Source organism: Rhinopithecus roxellana, chromosome 4 (assembly GCF_007565055.1).
Source record: "Rhinopithecus roxellana isolate Shanxi Qingling chromosome 4, ASM756505v1, whole genome shotgun sequence".
Taxonomy (NCBI): domain Eukaryota; kingdom Metazoa; phylum Chordata; class Mammalia; order Primates; family Cercopithecidae; genus Rhinopithecus; species Rhinopithecus roxellana.
The window spans coordinates 75,118,942-75,138,914 of record NC_044552.1 but is presented as its reverse complement, the minus strand read 5'-3'; the positions used below and the strand labels follow the sequence as shown (position 1 = coordinate 75,138,914).

The 19,973-nt window shown below is 39.1% G+C and overlaps 1 protein-coding gene across 1 annotated transcript in view; it reads right to left on the bottom strand.

The window, feature by feature from the left end:
* The window catches only part of SEC63 (SEC63 homolog, protein translocation regulator), a 90,909-nt gene that overhangs the window by 19,922 nt on the left and 51,014 nt on the right, over window positions 1-19,973 (bottom strand). The window contains exons 9-16 of the mRNA XM_010382489.2: window positions 18,900-18,994; window positions 18,663-18,795; window positions 16,842-16,934; window positions 15,328-15,482; window positions 13,875-14,022; window positions 9,798-9,880; window positions 5,305-5,364; window positions 4,947-5,120 (exon numbers count right to left, since the gene is read on the bottom strand). Coding sequence (XP_010380791.2) covers window positions 4,947-5,120; window positions 5,305-5,364; window positions 9,798-9,880; window positions 13,875-14,022; window positions 15,328-15,482; window positions 16,842-16,934; window positions 18,663-18,795; window positions 18,900-18,994 — 941 coding nt within the window. The remainder of the gene's footprint in view (window positions 1-4,946; window positions 5,121-5,304; window positions 5,365-9,797; window positions 9,881-13,874; window positions 14,023-15,327; window positions 15,483-16,841; window positions 16,935-18,662; window positions 18,796-18,899; window positions 18,995-19,973) is intronic.

Genomic DNA, 19,973 nt, shown 5'->3' with positions numbered 1-19,973 from the left:
TTGTCAAAGATCAGATGGTTGTAGATGTGTGGCATTATTTCTGAGGCCTCTGTTCTGTTCCATTAGTCTATATATCTGTTTTGGTATAAGTACCATGCTGTTTTGGTTACTGTAGCTTTGTAGTACAGTTTGCAGTCAGGTAGCATGGTGCCTCCAGCTTTGTTCTTTTTGCTTAAGATTGTCTTGGCTATGTGGGCTCTTTTTTGGTTCCACATGAAATTTAGTTTTTTCCAATTCTGTGAAGAAAGTCAATGGTAGCTTGATTGGGATAGCACTGAATCTATAAATTACTTTGGGGAGTGTGGCCATTTTGACAATACTGATTTTTCCTATCCATGAGCATGGAATGTTTTCCATTTGTTTGTGTCCTCTCTTATTTCCTTGAGCAGTGGTTTGTAGTTCTCCTTGAAGAGGTCCTTGTAAGTTGTATTCCTAGGTATTTTATTCTCTTTGTGGCAATTGTGAATGGGAATTCACTGATGGCTTGGCTCTCTGTTTGTATGTTACTGGTGTATAGGAATGCTTCTGATTTTTGCACATTGATTTTGTATCCTGAGACTTAGCTGAAGTTGCTTATCAGCTTAAGGAGATTTTGGGCTGACACGATGGGGTTTTCTAAATATACAATCATGTCATCTGCAAACAAAGACAATTTGACTTCCTCTTTTCCTAATTGAATACTCTTTCTCTTGCCTGACTGCCCTGGCCAGAACTTCCAATACTATGTTGAATAGGAGTGGTGAGAGAGGGTATCCTTGCTTGTGCTGGTTTTCAAAGACAAGGCTTCCAGTTTTTGCCCATTCAGTATGATACTGGCTGTGGGTTTGTCAAAAATACCTCTTATTTTGAGATACGTTCCATCAAGGCCTAGTTTATTGAGAGTTTTTAGCATGAAGGGCTGTTGAATTTTGTCGAAGACCTTTTCTGCATCTATTGAGATAATCATGTGGTTTTTGTCATTGGTTCTGTTTATTTGATGGATTACATTTATTGATCTGCGTATGTTGAACCAGCCTTGCATCCCAGGGATGAAGCCGACTAGATGGTGGTGGATAAGCTTTCTGATGTGCTGCTGGATTCGGTTTGCCAGTATTTTATTGAGGATTTTCACATCAATGTTCATCAGGGATATTGGCCTGAAATTTTCTTTTTTTGTTGTGTCTCTGCCAGGTTTTGGTATCAGGATGATGCTGGCTTCATAAAATGAGTTAGGGAGGATTCCCTCTTTTTCTATTGTTTGGAATAGTTTCAGAAGGAATGGTACCAGCTCCTCTTTGTACCTCTGGTAGAATTCGGCCATGAAACTGTCTGGTCCTGGCCTTTTTTTGGTTGGTAGGCTATTAATTGCTGCCTCAATTTCAGAGCTTATTATTGATCCAGTCAGGGATTTGACTTCTTCCTGGTTTAGTCTTGGGAGGGTGTATGTGTTCAGGAATTTATCCATTTCTTCTAGATTTTCTAGTTTATTTGTGTAGAGGCACTTACAGTATTCTCTGATGGTAGTTTGTATTTCTGTGGGATCAGTGGTGATATCCCCTTTATCATTTTTTTTATTGCATCTTTTTGATTCTTCTCTCTTTTCTTCTTTATTAGTCTGGCTAGTGGTCTGTCTATTTTGTTGATCTTTTCAAAAAACTAGCTCCCAGATTCATTGATTTTTTTGATGAGATTTTTGTACCTCTATCTCCTTCAGTTCTGCTCTTAGTTATTTCTTGTCTTCTGCTAGCTTTTGAATTTGTTTGCTCTTGCTTCTCTAGTTCTTTTGTGATGTTAGGGGGTCAATTTCAGATCTTTCCTGCTTTCTCTTGTGGGCATTTAGTGCTATAAATTTCCCTCTACACACTGCTTCAAATGTGTCCCAGAGATTCTGGTACATTGTGTCTTTGTTCTCATCGGTTTCAAAGAACATCTTTATTTCTGCCTTCATTTCATTATTTACCCAGTAGGCATTCAGGAGCAGGTTGTTCCGTTTCCATGTAGTTGTGCAGTTCTGAGCGAGTTTCTTAATCCTGAGTTCTAATTTGATTGCGCTGTGGTCTAAGAGACTGTTTGTCATGATTTCCGTTCTTCTGCATTTGCTGAGGAGTGTTTTACTTCCAATTATGCGGTCAATTTTGGAATAAGTGCGATGTGGTGCTGAGAAGAATGTGTATTCTGTCGATTTGGGCTTTACAATTTGGTATGTTTTTGCAGTGGCTGGTACCAGTAGTTACTTTCCATGTTTAGTGCTTCCTTCAGGAGCTCTTGTAGGGCAGGTCTGGTGGTGACAAAATCTCTTCGCATTTCCTTGTCTGTAAAGGATTTTATTTCTCCTTCGCTTATGAAGCTTAGTTTGGCTAAATATGAAATTCTGGGTTGAAAATTCTTTTCTTTAAGAATGTTGAATATCAGGCCCCACTCTCTCTTCTGGCTTACTGTAGGGTTTCTGCCAAGAGATCTGCTGTTAGTCTGATGGGCTTCCCTTTGTGGGTAACCCGATCTTTCTCTCTGGCTCCCCTTAAAATTTTTTCCTTCATTTCAACCTTGGTGAATCTGACAATTATGTGTTTTGGGGTTGCTCTTCTCAAGGACTATCTTCGTGGTGTTCTTTGTATTTCCTGAATTTGAATGTTGGCCTGCCTCGCTAGGTTGGGGAAGTTCTCCTGGATAATACCCTGAAGAGTATCTTCCAACTTGGTTCCATTCTCTCCGTCACTTTCAGGTACACCAATCAAACACAGATTTGGTCTTTTCACAGAGTCCCATACTTCTTGCAGGCTTTGTTCGTTTCACTCTTTCTTTGCTTTATTTCATCGAGTTGATCTTCAATCTGATATCCTTTCTTCTACTTGATCAATTTGGCTAATGGGACTTCTGAATGTTTCACGAAGCTCTCGTGCTGTGTTTTTCAGCTCCATCACGTAATTTATGTTCTTCTCTAAACTGGTTATTCTAGTTAGCAATTCGTCTAACCTTCTTTCAAGGTTCTTAGCTTCCTTGCATTGGGTTAGAACATGCTCCTTTAGCTAGAAGGAGTTTGTTATTACCCACCTTCTGAAACCTACTTCTGTCAGTTCATCACACTCATTCTCCATCCGGTTTTGTTCCCTTGCTGGCAAGGAGTTGTGATCCTTTAGAGAAGAGGCATTCTGGTTTTTGGAATTTTCAGCCTTTTGGGGCTGATTTCTCCCCATCTGCGTGGATTTATCTACCTTTGGTCTTTGAAATCAGTGACCTTCGGATGGAGTCTCTTGAGTAGACGTCCTTTTTGTTGATGTTGATACTACTGCTTTCTATTTGTTAGTTTTCCTTCTAACAGTCAGGCCCCTTTGCTGCAGGTCTGCTGGAGTTTGCTGGAGGTCTGCTCCAGATCCTGTCTGCCTGGGTATCACCGGCGGAGGCTGCAGACCAGCAAAGATTGCTGCCTGTTCCTTCCTCTGGAAGCTTTGTCCCAGAGGGGCACCTGCCAGATGCCAGCCAGAGCTCTCCCGTATGAGGTATCTGTTGTAGGAGATGTCTCCCAGTCAGGGTACATGGGGGTCAGGGACCCACTTGAGGAGGCAGTCTGTCCCTTATCAGAGCTTGAATGCTGTGCTGGTAGATCCACTGCTCTCTTCAGAGCTGCCAGGTAGGGATGTTTAAGTCTGCTGAAGCTGCACCCACAACTGCCCCTTCCCCGAGGTGCTCTGTCCCAGGGAGGTGGGGTTTTATCTATAATTCCCTGACTGGGGCTGCTGCCTTTTTTTCAGAGATGCCCTGCCCAGAGAGGAGACAGTCAGGCCGCAACAGCCTTGTTGGGCTCAGTGTCATCTGTTTTACAATGAAGTGCCATTACAATTTACTGAGGAAAGAATGACCTTTTCAATGAATGGTGATGGTGTAAGTGGTTCATATCCCCTACCCTCCACCATTCATGAAAAGTTATTCAAGACAGGTTTATCAACTAAGGTAATGTTTCCAGAAGAAAACAGAAAAATACTCCCTGACTTTGGAGCAGTCAGGATGTCTTAATTTTTAAGACACAGAAGCATTAGCCATTGATGAAAAATGACCTCATTGCTGAAAAAAAGAGACTAATGAAATTGACCTCATTAAAGCAAGAACCATTAGAAGCTACCAATAAGAGAGTAAAAATGTAAGGACTCTTACCCAGAATATATACAGAATTCCTATAAATTCAGTAACAAGACAAACAACCCAATAGAAAAAGAAGTTATCCAAATGGCCAGCAAGCACATGAAAAGGTGTTCAACATCATTAGCCATCAGGTAAATGCAAATAAAAACCACATGAAGAGATATCACTACAGATCTACCAAATGGCTAAAAGACTGGTAAAACCAAGTATTGGTGAGCATGTAGAACAAAAGACTCACGTATGTTGTAGGTAGGAGCATAAAATGGTACAACTTTGGAAAATAGGCTCTTTTAATGAGTTAAGCATGCACCTACTTTATAATCCAGCAATTCCACTGCTAGGTGGAAAATGACTGTCCACAAAATGCCATGTTTAAGAATAAGCATAGCACCTTTTATTCATATTAGATTAAGAACTACAGACAACCCAAATGTCCAACAACCACAAAACAGATAAATGTGGTATATTCATACAATGAAATACTATACACATATACACACACACAAACAAGAATTAACTACTGCTACAAATATAGAGGGATTATCATGAACATAACACTGAATGAAAGGAGTGATACATAAAATATGACACTTATATGACCTTTAAGAATAGGCAAAACTAATCTATGGCAATTACAGACAGAATAGTGGGAGGTAGAGGGATGGGGAGATGGGTGGAGGGCTCATTGACTGAGAAGGGCACAAAGGAGCTTTCTAGGGTATCACGGGTGCATAAATATGTAAAACTTTTGAAGCTGTACACATAAGATTTGATCATTTTAGTGTTTGTGTATCTTAGCTTAATGTTAATAACGATAATAATAAACTTACATTCCCAACGACTCCATTTGCCTGCTTTTGTTTCTGTTGCTTTGACTGTGGTAATAGCACAGGGGTAGGTTTTTTTTTTAAAGGTTTCTTTTTTTTTGATTTAGCAGTTTTCTTGGGTCCTTTACTCTTCTGTTGCCATCCTCCTTTTGTCCTGTTCTTGTTAGTTTCCCCCTGCTGTAAATCATAACACATCACACTTGTAAGTTATAGCAATAGATATTCAATTGAAGGTTATAGTAATTTTTAGGTGGAAATGGCTAAACTGAATTACTCTCCCAGAGCAATATAAGTCAACTGGAGAAGTAAATAAAATACTTCTTTCACTAGGAAAGATAGCTTTGGAAACCCAAGTTTTTACCCCATCTTCTGCTGGCTGTTCCTCTGCAGCACAGATGGACTGCTCCTTTTCAAATACTTCCTAGGGGGTAGCAAGAAGAGAAATACAAAATCTGTCAACCTATATTTATCTTTCAGACAAAGCAATCTTTCAAACTGTATTTTTAAAGTATTTTTAACTGGCTATAATTGAGGAAGGAGGAGGAGATGTTTATCAATTACTAGCTGATGACTGTGTGCATATGCAAGTAGATACCTTGTATCTCACATCTGTCTTGAACAAGTTTTGAAAGTACAGTCTACTCAAGTTTACAAATGGAGTAAGGATACATATAGTAAAAATATTTGTTTAAAATTTCACTTTTATTCTAATAGCAAGCAAACATGAGTATTTTAATGTTATGAGTATACTATTTTCTGCATTAAAACGACAATAAGTCAGTGTGATGCGCAAAATAACAATAACAAAAAAAAAAAACCCTTGAGACTAGTATTAGTTTATTCACTATTGTCAGTGATACTACTTAATGGACCTGAGACCTAAGACTAAGAACTAAATCATCACAGGTGGGGCACGGTGGCTCATGACTATAATTTCAGCACTTTGGGAGGCTGAGGCAGGAGGACAGCTTGAGCCCAGGAGTTTGAGACTAACACGGGCAACATAGCGAGACCCCACATCTATTAAAAAAAAAAAATCACCAAGAAAATCTACATATCCGAAAGCTATATCCACTAACCATACAATCCATTTAGAATCAGTACAGAACCGATAAATTTAGGATTTAAATCCCAGTAAGCATCTATATAGAAGATGACACACAGACTGTGTTTAATAAACTCCCTAGAATTATTAAAGCTAACAAGTAAAAACAGCTGTAATTGTTAGGCTCTATACAATAAAGACAGCCTAATTCAGAAGTCAACGTCAACTCCGAACAGTCCATACCACTTGCCCCCCCCCCTTTGTTTTTTTTTTTTTTAAAGACAGTGGTCTTGTTATGCTGCACAGGCTGGTCTCGAACTCCTGAGCTAAATGATCCTCCCACCTCAGCCTCCCAAGTAGCTGTGACACTGTGCCTGCCCTGCCACCTGCTTTTTAAAACAAAGCTTTACTGGAACATGACCACACCCATTTGTAAGTTCAGTAGTTGCTACAAACACTGTATCACTTATAAAACCTAAGATATTTACTATCTGGACCTTTAAAGAAAAAGGTTGCCATTCCCTAGTCTAATTCTATCATAACTTCCTCCTTTCACTTATTAGCTGGGTTCTGCTACTTGATTACTCCAAGGGACAGTTCATACAAGAATGGTAAGATAAAACAATTTTTTTATTTACTCAAGGGCAGTTCCATTCTTTTTTCTACCAATCACTCTAGAACAAATTTTTGCTCATTTTTCAGGCTGGGAAGTCCAAAGGATATGGGTAGTCTAGATTTGGATTCTAAACCCAATTTTAGCATTGGTTTCGGTTCCTCTTCTCCCAGGAGGCACCTCTCTCACCCAGAGTCCATGACAAATGCTTCCTTATCACTTGCTATAATAAAACTAACATCTTGGATTCAATATATCCTACCACAAAATATGATTTTCAAGCTGGGCTTGGTGGCTTACACCTGTAATCCCAGCACTTTGGGAGGCTGAAATGGTAGGATCACTTGAGGTCAGGAGCTCAAGACCAACCTGGCCAACACAGTGAGACCCCCATCTCTATAAGAAAAAAATACATATGTTTTTTCTACAAGCTAGGCATGGGATATAAATGTGGCATATATTTCTTGCAGATGCTCAAAAACCTCAGCGCAAAAGGCTAAAATCTACCACTAGTTGAATAAATTGAGTAAAAATACTTCGGTCTCTACCAGTTGACTCAGGAGAAAATATAAATAAAAGAAACTGAGAGCCAAGCATGGTGGCTCATGCCTGTAATCCCAGCACTTTGGGAGGCCAAGGCAGGAGGATCCTTTGAGCCCAGGAGTTTGAGACCAGCTAGGCAACCTACAGAGACCCGCATCTCTATTTAAAACTACATATATAGGCCGGGCGCGGTGGCTCAAGCCTGTAATCTCAGCACTTTGGGAGGCTGAGACGGGCAGATCACGAGGTCGGGAGATCGAGACCATCCTGGCTAACACAGTGAAACCCCGTCTCTACTAAAAAATACAAAAAACTAGCCGGGCGAGGTGGCGGGCGCCTGTAGTCCCAGCTACTCGGGAGGCTGAGGTAGGAGAATGGTGTAAACCCGGGAGGCGGAGCTTGTAGTGAGCTGAGATCCGGCCACTGCACTCCAGCCTGGGCGAGAGAGCGAGACTCTGTCTCAAAAAAAAAAAAAAAATTACATATATATATTAGGCCAGGCATGGTGGCTCATGCCTAAATCCCAGCACTTTCGGAGGCTGAGGCAAACATATCACTTGAGGACAGGAGTTCGAGACCAGCCTGGGCAACATGGAGAAACTCCATTTCTACTAAAAATACAAAAAATTAGCTGGGCATGCTGGTGCACACCTGTGGTCCCAGCTACTCAGGAGGTTGAGGTGGGAGAATCATTTGAGCCTAGGAGGTGGACGTTGCAGTGAGCCAAGATTGCACCACTGTACTCAAGACTGGGTAACACAGTGAGATCGTGTCTCAACAAAAAATAAAATAGGCCAGGCGCAGTTGCTCACGCCTGCAACCCCAGCATGTTGGGAGGCCAAGGTGGGTGGATCACTTGAGGTCAGGATTTCAGGACCAGCCTGATCAACATGGTGAAACTAAAAATACAAAAATTAGCTGGGCGTGGTGGCATGTGCCTGTAATTCCAGCTACTAGGGAGAGGCTGAGGCAGAAGAATCACTTGAACCTGGGAGGCAGAGGTTGCAATGAGCTGAGATTGCACCACTGCATTCCAGCCTGGGTGAGAGCTAGACTCCATCTCAAAAAAGAAGATGAAGGAAATACATGCAAAATGATTGCACCGGATTGAACAAAAAAGCATGAGACAAGTACCAATCTACACTTAAGTGCATATATGTACGTAGGCACTATAAAGATCCAGATGGTAAATATGAGCATGGAGAAAGACAGGAGAAGATACAAAACAACAAGATTATGCATTCTGGTCATTTTGAGGCTCACAAGGGGTTTTCCTAAAGAAAATGAGAGATGGGCTGGGCATGGTAGCTCCTGTAATACCAGAACTTTGGGGGCCTGAGGCAGGTATATCACCTGAGTTCAGGAGTTCAAGACCAGCCTGGTCAACATGGTGAAACCCCATCTCTACTAAAAACACAAAAATTAACCAGGTGTGGTGGTGCATGCCTATAATCCCAGCTACTCAGGAGGCTGAGGCAGGAGAATCACTTGAACCCAAGAGATGTAGGTTGCAGTGAGCCAAGATCATGCCATTGCACTCCAGCCTGGGCAACAAGAATGATACTCCAACAATCAAAAAAAGTTAGGGGGGGAGGGGAGGGGAGGGGAGGGGAGGGAGGGAGGGAGGGAGAGAGGGAGAGAGGGAGGGAGGGAGGGAGGGAGGGAGGGAGGGAGGAAGGAAGGAAGGAAGGAAGGAAATAAATGGGAGAGAGAAGGGATCCATGACAAAAACATCATTTAGCTCTACAGGTATCCATGCATTAGGCTACATTACAGTGACGAGCCTCAAAACGAATCATCTCGAAGTGGTGGAATTTCGGGTAATTTTAATTTCTTCCTATACTTTCTGCATTGCCTAAATTTTTTCCAGACAACATAAATGTTTCACATTATCAGGGAAAAAAAAAGTTATTTTTATTGTAATTCTTAAATTTTGAAATGAAAAATAAAAGAGTCGGCCGGGCGCGGTGGCTCAAGCCTGTAATCCCAGCATTTTGGGAGGCTGAGATGGGCGGATCATGAGGTCAGGAGATCGAGCCCATCCTGGCTAACACGTCTGTGTTACCCCAGCTTTTTTTTTTAGAGACGGGTGAAATCCAGTCTCTACTAAAAAAAAAATACAAACAAAACTAGCCGGGTGAGGTGGCGGGCGCCTGTAGTCCCAGCTACTGGGGAGGCTGAGGCAGGAGAATGGCATAAACCCAGGAGGCGGAGCTTGCAGTGAGCTGAGATCTGGCCACTGCACTCCAGCCTGGGCAACAGAGCGAGACTCCGTCTCAAAAAATAAATAAATAAATAAATAAATAAAACAGTCAATTCTCTATAGAACTGACTAAAAAGAAATGTGATGAAATTCTCATCAGTAACAACTTCTGTATAGCACTTCATCGCTTAAGAACTATATTCACATTACTTTGCTATGATTATGTTTTACAGAGAATTAAACTATCACACAAAGGACTATTTTCCAGGTTTTTTTAGTGTATGTAAAAACTGTTTCATGAACATTAATTGAAAATTTCAAAAGAGTTAATAGAATTTGCAAAATTAGATCTTGGTATTACAACAGTTTTGACTTTGAGAATGATGGAAATAAATATAAAAGCCTTGACACACAACTCTTAAAGCATAAAAATACATATAGACTACTTACAGCCATTGTTTGCCTTGTCAACTTAACCAACACTGTAACTAAGGATCCTACTGTGATGTTGTTGCTATCTTCATCATCTAACACTGTTAAGATGGAAGAAAAAAAAACAGCAAAAAATAAAAATCAAGTTCTATGTCAATGCAAACAGCAAAACTTGGCTTACCTAAATTAGTTTGGCACTTCAGTATTTCAAGCATATTATATTTTAAATTTGTTTAAAAAAAAACTGACTACTCTGTATAAGGCTCTCCAGTAGATGCTTTTAATAATTCATTTAATCTCTAAAATAGCTCTACAAAGTATAGAAACTACTTAGAAACTTTTACAAACTAAGGTTTAGCTAGGCGTGGTGTCTCATGCCTGTAATCCCATCACTTTGGGAGGCCAAGGTAGGCGGATGGCGTGGGCTCAGGAATTCGAGATCAGTGGGACAACATCACAAAACCCTGTCTCTACAAAAAATACAGAAGTTAGCCAGGCATGATGGTGCAAGCCTGTAGTCTCAGCTACTCGGGAGGCTGAGGTGGAGGATAGCTTGAGCCTGGGAGGTGGAGGATGCAGTGAGAGCCAAGAGAGCGCCACTGCACTTCAGAGCAACAGAGTGAGACCCCAGCTCAAAAAAAAAAAAAAAAAACACAAAAAGAAACCGAGGTTCAGAAATAAAGTAAAATACCCAAACCCAAACCCACACAACACCTGCATTCGCACACTAAGCTTCAAACCCAGGTTTTTGAAAACACAGTATAATGTGAGACTTACCATAACCCAGTTCTCTCATAGTGACATAAAAATGGGGTTCTGTCACCCTATTAAACTGTGCAAACCTTACATTCACAAGATTTTACCTGTGTGATCAATGTCTGTCTGAATATAATAATGAAAACTAGTATTCCTAACCACACAAAAGAGACTTATTTTTTTAAAGGCAGGAACAAATATATCCTCTTTACACCAAAAAGCACTTTTGAAAAAGTATTTTTTCAATAAATGGTACTAAATACATGTTTTTGCAATTATTTAATTTTTAAAACCACATTTCTCACACATATCCCCAAAAACTCTACTATAAAGTTAATAAAACAAAATAAATAAAAATAACTCAAATATACCTTTCATTCAATTGTGATCATTATTTTTTCTACAGATTTTATCTGTAAGATAGTTATTCTTATATATTTTTACCTACAATTTTAAGTTTGTTACGTTTACTTTTCATATTGGTCTGGCATTTACTAACACATCATCAGTTGAAAAGAATGACCTCCAATAATCTACAATTGCTATCTCAATTACTGGCTATAAGGTGCAGCAGCTGGGTATCAACAAAGGGTATAATATCCCTTCTTCACCCTGGAAGTCTCTATTATCAAAAGTCAAATCTGGGCCACATATTCATCTACATTTTGCATTTTGCACAGTTGTATGTGCACAAGCACGTCATGTGAAATAACCACATGAATGCTGACCTGCTGTTTGGTGCTTTAAAGTGAAGAAAAGGACTACAAGAGATTCTATTACAGATTCTTGCAAGGTAGGGAAGGAGATCCACCATCTCCAGCGTTACTATCATGCAGATGCCCCTTTCCTGCTTCTATACTTCTACTCCTCCTTCATCAACTATAGCACTATTATTAGATAATTAGGCAGCATTGTAAAAATATAAATAAACTGTCTATACAAGATGCTATGGAGTGGAACATATGGTAATATCTGTCGGTGAGGCTAAACACTCTTAAATTTCTACTTCCTATAAGAAAATCTCTTCTAATATTCATTTTTCTAAGAAGCATGTACTTTTTGGCCAGGCATGGTGGCTCACGCCTATGATCCCAGCATTCTGGGAGGCTAAGGTGGGTGAATCACCTGAGGTTGGGAGTTTGAGACCAGCCTGGCCAACATGGTGAAACTCTATCTCTACTAAAAATACAAAAATTAGCTGGGCATGGTGGCACATGCCTGTAATCCCAGCTACTCGAGAGGCTGAGGCAGGAGAATCACTTGAACCTAGAGGTGGAGGTTGCAGTGAGCCAAGATAGTGCCATTGCACTTCAGCCTGGGCAACAGAGCGAGACTGTCTCAAAAAAAAAAAAAAAAGAAAGAAAGAAAGAAAAGGGTGTAATTTTAACAGTTCTTAATATCAAAAAGTATCTCTGTAAGTACCAAAATTTTTATTTGGACGGTTTCATTAAATCAGCACAGTCCTAAATACAGCTTTTACATTAGTATTTTTAAAGTCTGAAAACTCGTGGCCCCACAAGGCAACCCCAACTCCTCACCAAAGCAAATCAAGTTTTCTTTTCTTTTTTTGAGACAGAGTCTCGCTCTGTCACCCAGGTTGGGATGCAGTGGCCGGATCTCAGCTCACTGCAAGCTCTGCCTCCCGGGTTTACGCCATTCTCCTGCCTCAGCCTCCCGAGTAGCTGGGACTACAGGTGCCCGCCACCTCGCCCAGCTAGTTTTTTGAATTTTTTAGTAGAGACGGGGTTTCACCATGTTAGCCAGGATGGTCTCGATCTCCTGACCTCATGATCTGCCCGTCTCGACCTCCCAAAGTGCTGGGATTACAGGCTTGAGCCACCGTGCCCAGCCAACAAACCAAGTTTTCATAACACGTATGCTACACTCCAGTCAAACTGAAACCAAACTGCACTGACTGCCTTCCTTTACCAATTATGCCAATCTTTGGGAGCCATTTACCTCTCCTCAATTCCTATTAGAATACAAGCTCAATAAGGAGAGGCTGTCTTACCACGGCTTCCCCAGGACCTAGAAGAATGCACAGCATTTAATATTTGCTGTATAAATAAATGGTACAACGTCTGTGTCATTCATTTTAACACTTAGCCTATGTTATCTTGGTTTGTGTGTGTGTGTTTTAAATTTTATAAAAACAGAGTCTCACCATGTTGCCCAGGCTGGTCTCAAACTCCTGGGCTCAAGTGATCCCCCTGCCTTGGCCTCCAAAAGTGTTGGGATTAAAGGCGTGACACCACTGGGCCCAGGCCTTATCTTGTTTTTAATCCTATTGCTTCAACTAGACAATAAGCTCTCTTTAAAGACACAAACCAGGCGCGGTGGCTCCCACCTATAATCACAGCACTGTGGGAGGCCAAGGCAGGTGGATCAGTTGAGCCCAGAAGCTCGAGACCAGCCTGCGCAACATGGTGAAATCCTGTCTCTACTAAAAACACAAAAAATAAAATTAGCCAGGTATGGTAGTGTGCACCTGTAGTCCCAGCTACTGAGGAGGCTGAGGTAGGAGGATTGCTTGAGCCTGGGAGGCAGAGGATGCACTGAGCCAAAATCGCACCACGGCACTCCAGCCTGGACGACAGAGTGAGACTCTATCTCAAAAATTATTTATAAATAACTAAATAAAATAAAGACAGAAACCATTATTAACACATCCCTGTATTCTCGGTAACTAAAAGAATGTTCTCATAATGGTAACTTAGCAAATGTTAAAGCTCAGACCACCACCACAATGGAAGAATGGAGCAGATAGTCTCTAATTCTCTCAGTATTCTAAGACCATTCAGATATTGAAACAGAAACACAGGGCAATTATATAGGCAGAAAAATAGCCTTTATTTTTTTCCCTCAAAGAAAATATAGAGGTAGGGTAAGAAAAACACATGAAATGTGGCATAAAACACAGTAATTTTCAACATTTAATTAACATAAACAAGTTGGATTTTAAAAATTTAATTTTACAACTAAGCTGCTATTTCTTTCATACTAATAATATATTTCAAATATCTCATTCTTTTATCATGCCTGGAAGTCTTCACCATTCTTTGTAAAGTTAAGAAATTGCTAAAAGTTGAACTACAGAACAGAGTTCTCAGACTTCATCCCATTATGAGGATAATAAAAGTAGGACTCTATCAGTTTTCTCAAACTATTAGGTATAAATCATTTTCCAACACAGGAAATCTGACAGGTAAACTACAGTTCTGCAAAGTCTAATAACAAGTCCTGTTATTAAGTACAGTGTTTTGAGAATCCTGAGTCAAATAAATCAGAACCAATCTATCAAAAGGGATGCAATGTTCAACAGAGAAACCTCCCACTTACCCTGTGATTTTATATCCATGGTCACATACGGAAAACTCCCAAGGACAGCCATAACCTCTTCATATTTTTCATCTTCAAGGAAGTGCAGTAGAGTGTGACGATCTGATTCTTTTAAACTCACCAAATCCTGGATAGTTTTAATTTTATACTGAATAAAAAAAAAAGAAAATACATAATTCCCTAACTCACAAAGCTTTTCATAAAAAGAAAATTACTCACATCTTAACTACAACAAAATCCAGCAACTTTTAGAAAAATGTTGATTAATGTGCATTTCAAAGCACAAAATAACCACATGGCATTTCATGACCCTTTTCTCCAAGAAAATTTGAATTAAAAAATTTTAAATTATAAAGTTAATACAGGCTTATTTTTTTAAATTAGAAAAAATAAAGTTGGAGGGAAGAAAATAAGAATCTTGACTCAACCAAAAACTTTGTCAACTGATGTCCTCAGTTAATTTTCAATTTTAATAACAAAAACCTTTAATTGCAATTAATAGATTTACTATTACCAAACCTTTAATAATAAACCTTTACTTTTACCTAACAAAAGTAAAAATAAACCTCAATAAAGGTACACCCTCAAGGTTTTACTACACAATATTCTCATTTTTGTTATTCTTAAAATGTAGCTGTCACTGCAGTAATACCCGTCTTGGCAAAATGGTTACTTAGGAGCGTGTTCTTTAATTTTCCAGGTCTTTGGTGCTAGTTATTTTTCACTTTCAAAGACACAGATTAGATCATGAGGCATGTAAAATCTCTGCTTTCAGATTCTAAGGTGTTTAATTATGACTTTGCATATAATCAAATTTACAAGGGGAATATGAGTACTTGAAAGGACAGAGAACTCTGATATAAATTTCCAACATGTATTTATTAATTCTACATTAATATACTATCAAATCCAATGTCTATTCTCTGCTCACTTTATCTATTATATACAAAATAATGCTTAAAATCTCCTACTAGAATTGAACTTCAGTTTCTTGTATTTCCTCATTTATACAAATTTTTGTTATACCTTAAGATTCATTATCATGTTTGTACTATAGATTACATATTCTAAATAAGGACGGTCTTTAATTTAGTAAATGTTTTTGTTGTTCATACTTAACCAGTAAACAATTGCCCAACGTTTAAGCCAAGAATAAAATGACTGGAAAGTAGACAGTACATTTATTTTTGGTAACATAATGTAAGGAACTAACTGTTGACTGTTTAAATGCACCAACCCCCAAAATAGTAAAGCCACTTACGATAGTAAAGTACTATAAAACAGCTACCTAGTCAAGAAAATGTTAACAGAACCACCTGAAAGTTTTAGAATACTTAAGACATTCTAAATCTAAAAAATGCATAGTAACCATTTCCAGAAAACTTTTATTCATGTTACCTTTAAGTGACAGGACAAACTGCTCAGAACTGACTTTAAAGTAGCAAAGAATTACCTTCTTATGATTAGAAACCCGTCTAAGATTGTCCTCTTCAATATGAGGGAGCTGCAGAAGGGGAGACTTAAATTGCTGAAGTCCCTGAACAGCCATCTGAGAAAGCTTCATGCAGTTTTCTAGGGATGCCAAAGTTGGAGCACGAAACTCCCTTTCTTAGAAAGAATAGGAAAAAAAGAAACAGGGCTGGACTTTTTACATGTTCAGGAGTATAGAATTCATCACAAAAAACACAATTCACACTAAATCCTTAACAGTTATCTCAAATTTGAGAATCATAATGGAAGATTTTCCTTTAAAAGTTACCAGAGAAGATGCTAAAAATATACAAACTTGATCAAATGAACATTTTCCAGCAATAACCATTGATTTCTAAAAGAAAAATTATTTGCCTCACCTCAAATAATAGTAAATTATCAGACAGTATCAGCAATATATGACACCATGACAAGAACCAACATCGCCCGTAACAACAAACCATACCACTATCCTTTTTTAAGGGTATTCCTTTCCATTACTGATCACAAATTTCCTCATTCTTTTCCTTCCATAAAAAAAAAAAAAAAAAAAAATGGCTAGATGCCTGTAGGCATGTGGCTCATGACTATAATCCTAGGGCTTTGGGAAGCTGAAGTGGGAGGATTGCTTAAAGCTAGGAGTTGGAAACCAGACCAGTCTGGGCAGCAAAGTGAGATCTCACCTCTACACAAAACGTAAAGTTAGCTCTGTGCTGTGGTATGCGCCTGTAGTTCCAGCTATTCAGAGAGCTAAGGTAGAAGGACTGCTTGAGCCCAGGAGTTTGAGGCTGCAGTGAGCTATGATTACCCTACTGGACTCCAGCCCTGGTAGATGCTGTCTATAATTAATTAATAAAAATTACATAACATATGAATCACTATTATATCAGTTAAATATTTCAAATTCACTGTTAGAAAAAAATAATGACCTAACTCAAAAATTATTCAAAGAAAAAGGAAATGTTAAATCTTTGCAAACAATTGAACAATAAAACAATTAAGTTATCACGCCTGTAATCCCAGCACATTGGGAGGCTGAGGTGGGTGGATCACAAGGTCAGGAGTTTAAGACCAGCCTGACCAACATGATGAAACCCCATCTCTACTAAAAATACAAAAATTAGCCGGGCGTGGTGGCACGCGCCTGTAATCCCAGCTACTTAGTAGGCTGAAGCAGGAGAATCGCTTCAACCCGGGAGGCAGAGGTTGCAGTGAGCCAAGATTTTGTCACTGCACTCCAGCCTGGGTGACAAAGCAAGACTCCATCTCAAACAACAACAACAACAACAACAAAAACCCCACAGTGGGCTGTGATATAGACTTTAAATAACAGAAAATACAGGAAAGAAATATGAAAAGCCATGAGTAAAACTGAAAAAGTTCACTGAACTGGCAGACAGAATTATACTGAGTATCCATAAATCCTAAAATATGAAGTATAATCTGTATATGCTTGCAATAAAAAGTATAACATAATTAACTATATTTCCTTCTCACCTTCACGGTTCCGGGCCATTACTATCAGTTGGCAGATTACATTAACCATTTCTTGAAGTAGGGCAGGACACTTTTTTAGCATGAATTGCTGATCTGCAAAAGAATAAAAAACCTGAAACAGATCATTTTAATTTTACAGTTAAAGCATCTTTACCACTGTGACCCAAAACTAATATTAACGTTATGCCACAAATATTTCACATGATCTCAGAATTTTACAGATTGAATGGAAGAGTTTCTCCTCAGCATCACTATGTCAAAAATCAGCCATAAAACCCTAGCTCAGATGAGACATTTCAAAGACAAATTTTTAATATCATAATGTTAGGCTTAATAAACCAACTCCCAACAAGGCATGGTGGCTGACGCCTATAATCCCAGCACTTTGGGAGGCCGAGGTGGGCGGATCAACTAAATATGTCAAAATAAATATGTCAACTAAATACAGGGGGAGAGATGAGACACAGAAGAGAAGAAGAGGGCAACTTAGAGAAAGAGAGAGACTCTTTCATTTATACTGCATTTAATAACAGTTAACTATTAAGACCACATTAACCTATGGATTTGGTACTCAACCTAACAATGATTTGTTTCCTGCTTCTTACAGGTAAGTAAAAATGGAGATGCTTATGCATCTGTACAGAACATTAGCAACAGAATTACTAGTTAATTCAATATTTCAAAGCAACTCCAATGATAATGCCTAAATAGTGCTCCTTCATTCCACCATAAGCATCCTGTCCTATCACCAATTACTAAGTATCACATGGCCTTGTTTTCAGAAGCATTTAATTGCATTACTGCCTTAAAGGAGGTGGGGGATGGTAGGACACCATTCAAAAAGAACATTTATTTCCTAGAGATAATAACTGTCTTTTATAACTGTAATTCAAATAATGTTGGTGAAAAAGAGATAATGACATCCCAAACACTGTTGCCTCAATCAACTACTTTTCTTTTAAGCAAAATACATGGCTTCAAGTACTTATGAAGTTTTAAATAACCATAAAACAGACATTATTGTTAACCACTGTTGGAGGAAGCTTGCAGATGCTGCGGTGAGAGGTGTCGGTTGTTGTGAAATCCATTTTGCTCCCTCCAAAAACTTACAGAGTCGTTTAAAAAAAAATCATTAGGAACTTTTGTATGATCTGCAACTAACTAAACATTTCTCATACAGAGCATTCTCTCACCTTGAAACACTAAATTTTAACACCTGCCAAAATATCTGACTTACTTAGATCTTCACACCATTTGTGAAGTAATTATGTAGCATATACACTTCTTTTTTAAAAAGTCTTTGAGCAATTATTTGCCCAAAAAAGAACAGCAACAAAAAACATTGCACCACCATGCTATGGTTTGGGTCTGTTTCCCCACCCAAATCTCATGTTGAATGCTAATCCCCAATGCTGGAGGTGGGGCCTGGTGGGAGGTGACTGGATCAGGGGGCGGAGTTCTCCCTTTGGTGCTGTTCTCAAGATCCAGTTCTCACAAGACCTGGTTGTTTAAAAATGTGTGCCACCTTCCCCAACTCTCTCTTTCTCCTGCTCTGGCCATGTGAAGACGTCTGCTCTGCCTGTGCCTGCTCTGGCTTTGCCTTCTGCCATGAATAAAAGTTCCCTGAGGCCTCCCCGGCTCAGCCACGCTTCCTGTACAGCCTGCAGAACAATGAGTCAATTAAACCTCTTTTGTGTATATATTACCCAGTCTCAGGTATTTCTTTAGAGCAATGGAGTACAAACTAATACACACCATTAAGTCTAATTAAATCTGCTGCTTTCATCCCACTAAAACTGTAGATACCAGAATCACAAATACCTTCTTCAAGGGTCTCAGGAATTTTCATTCTAGCAAGATGAGACAGTAAAAGAACTCTGGCCTTCAGGCTATATGGGCAGGTAAGTGGAGGCTCATTCTTCTTTAAATTAATGCTGCCAATTTCTCTGATTAGCTAGAATAAATAAAATAATTATTCAAAAACACAGTTTATTTTTTAAAAAAGTATTCACTTTAATATTTAACTGCTCATCGGGGGATTTGGGAAATTAGCCTAACCTGTGGTATTAGAATATTATCCGTTGGTCTGCTTGTGGCATCTTTATTATACTGAGGATCAAATTCAGAAGCTCCAGCCAAAACCATGATAAGACCTAAGAAAACAAAATATGAAGGTAAATAAATATGCTCATTTATTAATTCCCCCTCCTGAGATACTTAATTCACTTGAAAGTGAAGCACTTTTCTAAACACGCACAATGCTAAAAATTATCTGAACTCTACTGACAAGTACTCATTTCTTCCATAAAAAAAGTAACATCTCGCTTTTTAAAATGTACACAGCATCAACCACCACAAGTGAACAGAAGTATAGATCAAATAAAGCACACCAAAGCAACCAGAGGCATTAAAATCACTGAAAGTTCCACAGAAACTTTCTATAGAACATTAGTATTCTGTGTGGTATTAATAACTTACTTGAAAAAAGGGGGCCCTATGGTTAAATAAAGCTGAAAATAATGTAAACAAGTTAAAAGTTTCTTTACTACATGACTTCTCAAGGCCTTGTATAAACTAATATGCACTGTCATTTTCCAAAAAATTTTATTATGGAACCCGAGAGGATTTTATGGAAATACACATGATTAAAACCCACAGGCCGGTGGTGGCTCATGCCTACATGCCTCCCAGCACTTTGGGAGGCCAAGGCAGGCAAATCACGAAGTCAGGAATTCGAGACCAGCCAGTTCGAGACCAAGCTGGCCAACATGGTGAAACCCCATCTCTACTAAAAATACAAAACTTAACCAGGCAATAGTGGTGCACGCCTGTAATCCCAGCTACTTAGGAGGCTGAGGCAGGAGAAATCACTTGCACCTAGGAGGCGGATGCTGTGGTGAGCTCAGATTGCGCCACTGTACCCCAGCCTGGAAGATGAGAGAAACTTTGTCTCGGAGAAAAAAAAAATTCATGTAATGTACTCACAAAAGGCAGGATAGTATAGAAGTTAAGTGCACAGACTTTGGTATTTTGTCACTTCCTAGTTAAATGACCTAGGATAATATTCTTCTTATCTGTGTATCTCAGCTTCTTCATATGTGCCTGACACACAGCAAGCACAGTACTTGTGTG